At 37.2% G+C, this 6,460-nt stretch overlaps 1 protein-coding gene across 1 annotated transcript in view; it reads right to left on the bottom strand.

The window, feature by feature from the left end:
* Nucleotides 1-380: 380 nt before the first annotated feature.
* Nucleotides 381-6,460, bottom strand: part of ADRB2 (adrenoceptor beta 2) — a 70,595-nt gene continuing 64,515 nt past the window's right edge. The window contains exon 2 of the mRNA XM_026688288.2: nucleotides 381-2,489. Within this exon, the coding sequence (XP_026544073.1) occupies nucleotides 2,455-2,489 (35 nt within the window). The 3' untranslated portion in view covers nucleotides 381-2,454. The remainder of the gene's footprint in view (nucleotides 2,490-6,460) is intronic.

The following is a 6,460-nucleotide window of genomic DNA, read 5'->3' as shown; positions in this document are numbered from 1 at the left end:
CTTAGGGATCTGCAAGAAAATCAATGGGAGGGAGTGTGAAGACTTTTTGCTTTCCCCTCCCTTGCCAAATTGCATGTTTAAAGTTGGAAAAATGTCATGGGAAGAAAGGAGTATGATGTCCCCTCCTGATCAGCATAATCATATGTATTATAAACTCCACAAACAGGAATATAGTCCAATTTGTGGATTAATTAGCTGAAGAGTTAATAGTCAAGTGACTATTGGCATCACTGTCTGGCATCACTGATGGATCAGTAAGGGAAAAAAGAACCAATAGGTTGTTATTTATCAGTATCTTTCATTAACTTCTCCCCTGAATATATGTCTAGATGTGTAGAGCAAGAAGACAACAGTAGCTGGTAGACCTGGATAGATATCTGTAGAATCTGGACATCACCATGCAAAAGATTCATTTTTATTTTGGTTGAGCCAGTGTCTTTCTATGGGTTTCATCATCATCTCTCCGTAGAGAGGAACCCTAAGAAGCCAGACAAACTCTGCAAGTTGCTTTTACAATACAATCAGCTAATAAATAAATAAATACATTTCACAACTGGAGAACAGCACTGATGGAAGCCCATTGTATCTCAACTTCACAGCAAAAAGAAAAAAGAAAAAAAAGAAAGAAAGAAAGCCAGGCAGAGTCTATTTTTTTCCATTCCCTCTTCTTATATGATACTTAAAGATGCAGGATCTAAAGCAGATCATGCATAGAGGTTCACATGTGCATACCATCGTTGAGTGCAAATTACAATACAATCACTGGTCAACCAAAGCTTCGGTGCAGATGGATAGCTTTCTTGGAGTTTACAGGACAGGAATTCCTTCTCCTAAATCAGAAGAGGTGAAGAATTCTGCACAACGACACTGAACATGAAATCCATGTAGAAGAGATGGGAAACTGCTTCCATAAGTGTGACTCATTCATAGAAGAGCATCAGGCATTTTTAAAAATCATGAGATAAGTCACTCCTGGCCAATGAGTGGCCACTCATTGCAAAAAGGACAGTTGGGGAGAAATAGGAAGTCCTTGTTGCCTATTTCATTGATCAACTGCACAATGTAGAGCTGGCTCGCAGAGGAAGGACTGACTGTGGATTCCTTACTGTCATCTCATAGGACAAACATCAAATAATCAAGAGTAAGAACTTTTTCTTCTGCATTTTTTTAAAGCTGAGTATTACGTTCAAGGCTGAAACACTTTACATTTGAAATCAATTGTTTTACATCTCAAAATTCTTAATGTATAGGTAATGAAGGCTTGTTGAAAAATCAGAGTTTTGAAGATTTTCTTTTGCTTTGAGGTCTTTCCATTAACCAATTTGTACTTCTCACTACTTTCTTTGGTGATCCACTGTTTTACTCCACTTTGTATTCAGTCTGTTCCCTTTTTGAAAATGATTTGAAAGGATTCATGAGCTGGCAGAAAAGTCCAGAACTCTCAATATCCAAAAGAATTCAGTCCCTTCCCATCAGGAAGGGGAGGGGAGAAAGGGGACAAGGGGAGGAGAGGAGCGGAGAGCAGAGGAGAGGAAAGGAAAGGAATGTTAAAAGATTATATATATATATATATATATATATATATATATATATATATATATATATATATATATATATATATAAGAGAGAGAGAGATGAGAAAGAGATAACATTTAAACATATAGAAAGAGAGAAGAGCTGTCTTCCAACCATGTCCTTTTTCAGTTATTCTTTAAAGGAAAGTGGACAGAAGTCTTTATCACTGAAAACTGATGGAAAAATTGATTCTGTAAATGCTGAGTAAAAGTTGGTTAAAAAGTTAATAAAAGTTGAGTAATGTTTTTGAAACTATGTGGTACAACTTGGCTCTCTAAAGACTTGCAAGAATAGAAACTAGTTTGAAAAAGCATTGTAAACCCATTTTAATAGTGCTTCCCTGTTTATGAGTTCCAGGGCTATTTTTTGTTTTCCTAAACTTGTGCTTATCATGGGCTGCACTAAGATCTTCTTCCAATCCTAACAATCCGCTAGCTAAAAAGCCTGATGTTATGTGTCCTTTTTATTAGTAGACCAAGAATAATATGGGAAAACATATTCCCAAGCTTTTAGTTCCTTGAGATTTCCTGTGGGGTTATGAAAGATTGTTTTAACTCTTCCCCAGCTCCTGAAAACTCATGATTCAGCTCCATGAAAATGTTTTCATTATTGCACTATGAAGGTTCCCCCAATCCAATCTCAAGCAGTAGTCTCACACAATGAATTTGGTTTCTCCTAGTTGGGTCCCAGAATGATTCATTCCCTGCAGATTCCTCATGTTTCACACTCTGGAGTCTTGGCTTCCTCCATCTGCTCACTCCTTTGTCCTTCTTTGAAGGAATGTGTAGTTCTCCCATCCTGATAGAAATATGGCTGAACTTGGACTCGTCTCTTCCCCAGCTTCTGCAAGTGGCAAAGGGTGAGGAGTTCTTTGTCCACTCAACTTTCCACCATTCCAGGACACCCAGGAATATCTGTGGATAGAAGGAACCAATTTTAGTTAGTTGGTGATAGATTAACTCTAGAAAAGTTATGTTGTAATTGTTAATTATTTATTAGATTTATATCATACATTTCTTTTATAGTAGGGGTCCCCAACCACCGGTCCGCGGACCGGTACCGTCGCGAACAACTCCTACCAGGCCGCGGCTTGCTGGGCGCCGCCATCTTTTTCATGAAAAAGTGCTTCCGGTGAGCTTTTCCGGGTAGAAAGCTCACCGGAAGCACGTTTCATCAAAAAGATGGGCGCCACACTTCCGTGAGCCTTTCCGGGTAGAAAGCTCACCGGAAGCACATTTTCATCAAAAAGATGGCGGCTCCAGCGCTTCCGTGAGCTTTTCCGGGTAGAAAGCCATTTCTACCCGGAAAAGCTCACCAGCGCTAGCGCCGCTATCTTTTGATAACGTGCTTCGGTGAGGTCACCGGAAGCACTTTTTCATCAAAAAAAGATGGCGGCGCCCAGCTGATGCCGGTACTGGGCCGCGGCGTCAAAAAGGTTGGGGATCACTGTTTTATAGCACTCCACCCTCCCATTTCCCTCCCCCCCAAAATCCTGCAAGACTAGATTGAGTTGATAGAGAATGACTGACTCAAAGCCACTTAATGAACTTCTGCAATGGAGGAGAGACCAGAATTTGGGTTTTCCTTCTCTTGGTTTTCCTTCTCTTATTCAACACCACACAAAACTTGGCTTTTGAAGATCTTTCTTAAAAATGGTTTATTGTTTTTCACTGTTATGGTATCTCAAACTGCTTTTAATATTGTATGCTGCCAAAACATTATGGAATTGGGTTAAAACATGTCTCTGCATTCACACCTAACTACCAGCAGAAACATCAATGCTTCAGCATTGCTAGTTTAGGTCCTTTATTGCAGAGAAGAAAGAAATAACTTATAAGGTGCAGGAAATAAAATCACACAATATATCAGTCTGTCAACCCTAAGTTTTAAATCTTATATCTGCCCTTTCAGGCCAATAACCTTTGATTCTTTTTTTCCCCCCAGCTTGGAGATTGTAATCTACCTGTTCTATAAATACACAAAGGTTTTGCTTCACTGACCAACACTGATTCCTGCCTCACCAACTGTAGTCCTTACACTATTCACCATTTGTTCTTTTGTTACAACGCTATCATATTTCTTTCTAATCAAAGTCACGGCCTTTGCTCATCTCATAATCATAGTCAATGACACACACACCCCTCCCAAATTATCAAGAAAGTTTTAAAACTTTAAAGCAAAATTGAAAAGAATTTGACACGCACTGGATAATGGCGAGAGAAAATAACAAATGCATTAAATGTAGCAAATAATAAACACAGCTCCATGGAAAGAAGTCAAAAGCAATACATATTGGAGCAAAATGCTTTTTCTGCTATATTGACAGGATCTAAGTCAGAGGTGACACACGCCATTGACCTCTCCTCTATAAACTGGGAATTGTGCAAGAGAGAACACTGAAAATGTTTATCTAGAATGCAAAAGCAAGGAATGAGGGAAAAAAAACCAGGGGAATTCATATTTTTGGAATAAGAATGAAAACACAATTGGGACTGCCTGCACTCAAGTGATTGAATCTCAACAATGTCAAAATATACATAAATGTTTGCCCAGGCATCACATTCTTTTGGCTTTACAGCAAAGCTAGTGATAATCTTTTTTTTTTTCTATTACTACATCACGTTTGCATTTTATTCACTATTTGAACCAGACACGCACAACCTCTGGATAGGATACAGCTTCCAAAAGTATTGTTTATATATGCCCCCTACCTCTAGATATTATCAGATTGGAGGAAAAGAATAAACATGTGGAGTATTTTCATTAATTATTTATACAGTGTTTTTTAAGCACTTCAAAATGATTTACAATATTTGTAAGTGAATAAGATAAAAAGAGTTTTAAAAAGATAGAGGAAAAACAAAATAAAAACAATTCATACAAAAGCAAATCTTAAGGAAAGTTAATGACTGAAGAAAGTCAGTGAAAAAAGATGCCTAAAATAAATCCATGTCAAGCCTTAGCATTTAAAGTACAATATTTATATCTAAATCACATGCATTTTATTTATCTTGGCCCCTTTGGTATGGACAAAAGCTCTATACTAGGAAATAAGAAGAAAGAACAATTATTGCTTACCCACATCAATGAACTGATATGCCTATCAAACCGGAACAAACTGATGAAAGGATTCCATTCAACATATTGAGCAGAAAACTGGTGTGGTTAGGTATTTTTTAGATTAATGAAATTATATGCATGGAAGAAAAGAGAAAGGAAGGGAAGAATTTAAATACACACATAAACACATACACACATAAAGAGCAACTATCACTTGCCAAGTAACTTTTGGTGAAGATCAATGCTGGCACTGAATGTTGATTCTGATTCCTTAGGCTAATCCAGTGCAAGAGGTAGCTTTGATGACTTCTCACTGTCACTTTTCTGACTCAGAAATAATTTGATCAATTTCCTAGACATTCAAATAAAAAGGAGCTTGAGAAACATGTAATTCACATGAACTACTGTTATACAACCACCCTTGATTCCAAGAAATTAGGCACATTAATGCAAGAGGATGTCAAATTCTTTTCAAAACAATAAAAAGCCCTGCCAGTAAACAAACTTCCAAACTCTCTCTATTCTTCTTTGATTCCAGGTCCCTTGTTTTATCAATGCACACACAATAGAATATAGCTCTTTTCATTTCATGCCTAAAGTTTTTTGCAATTTTTCATTGCTCCCATTTTTTTTATTTAAATGTTACTTGCCTACTCCTTTGGGAACCAGAATCTTTTCTGTCAACCAATTCTATCCCACCATTTTAACTCCAAATTCTAGGCATTTTGACCATTAGCTCACCCATCTCCACAGCTTGTTTTGCATTTAGTTATGTGATCTTAACCAACTTGGCCAGAAATTTTGCCTTTTGCATGCCCAGCAGATAGCTCTTCCTAGATACTAAAATTCAGAAAGCATCTTTGCCTACCAAAGACTAACACAGCTCTCTTCTTACGATTGATCCTATGTAGGTTTTCTTTCTATCCAATGTGGTTATTCACATTTTTCCAAAAACGTGCAATATGAACAAACATTCTGTGGATCACACCATTATATTCTGGTTATTTCCGTCTATCACATACTGTAATTAATTTTCCAGTTTGCGTTATTTTTTCCAAGATTTTCTTTGTTTATTTTAAGTAAAGATTTGGAGGATATACAGTAGTTTATCTTTGTCTTCTCAATCAAGAATTAGGCGCATCAAAATCTTGGAAAAATAAAGCAAGCTGGAAAATGACTCTGGTATCATCCCGAATTCCAGGCCCATTCTTTCAGAAAGAATGCTACCTCTTATATTACTTACTGTAAATAACATATGTAAAACTGTTTCTTATCTTCTGGAAAAAATGTATAGGCATTTATATAAAGAACCCTGGTTGTACAATGGTTAGAATATTGCAGGCAAATTTTGTCCACTGCCAGAAGTTCAGTTCTGACAAGTTCAAGGTTGACCTAGCCTTCCATCCTTCTGAGTTGGTCAAATGAGGATCCAGATTGTTGAGGGCAATACACTGACTCTGTAAACCACTGAGAGAGGGCTGTAAAGCTGTATATAAGGCTAAATGCTATTGCTATATGATATTTATTGTATTTATTAAAGCGGCTCACAATAGCTACTTTGTCTTCTCACTTTGTACTGCTGGCCTCATTTACACAATTCTAATTTCATTTGGACTAAGAAGGTTGGAGTAATCTAAGAATTTCTTTTTAACTACTTTTATCTCAGCCTAATTATAGAGCACATTAGAACTCTGCCAATTGGGGGTCCTTGTATGTCAGAGAAAACATGACCACTTACAGTTCCAAGGGAATGGGAAAAGCTGCTGTTTTATAAATCAGGGAACAATCTGCATGTTGGATTTGGAGAAGAAATTTCCTTTCCCCA

The sequence above is a fragment of the Notechis scutatus genome, chromosome 2 (assembly GCF_049901735.1).
Source record: "Notechis scutatus isolate UNSWTSFEM ecotype Mainland chromosome 2, rNotScu1.2, whole genome shotgun sequence".
In the NCBI taxonomy this organism is placed as follows: domain Eukaryota; kingdom Metazoa; phylum Chordata; class Lepidosauria; order Squamata; family Elapidae; genus Notechis; species Notechis scutatus.
Note: the sequence above shows the minus strand (reverse complement) of the source record. Positions and strands in the feature narration are given on the sequence as shown.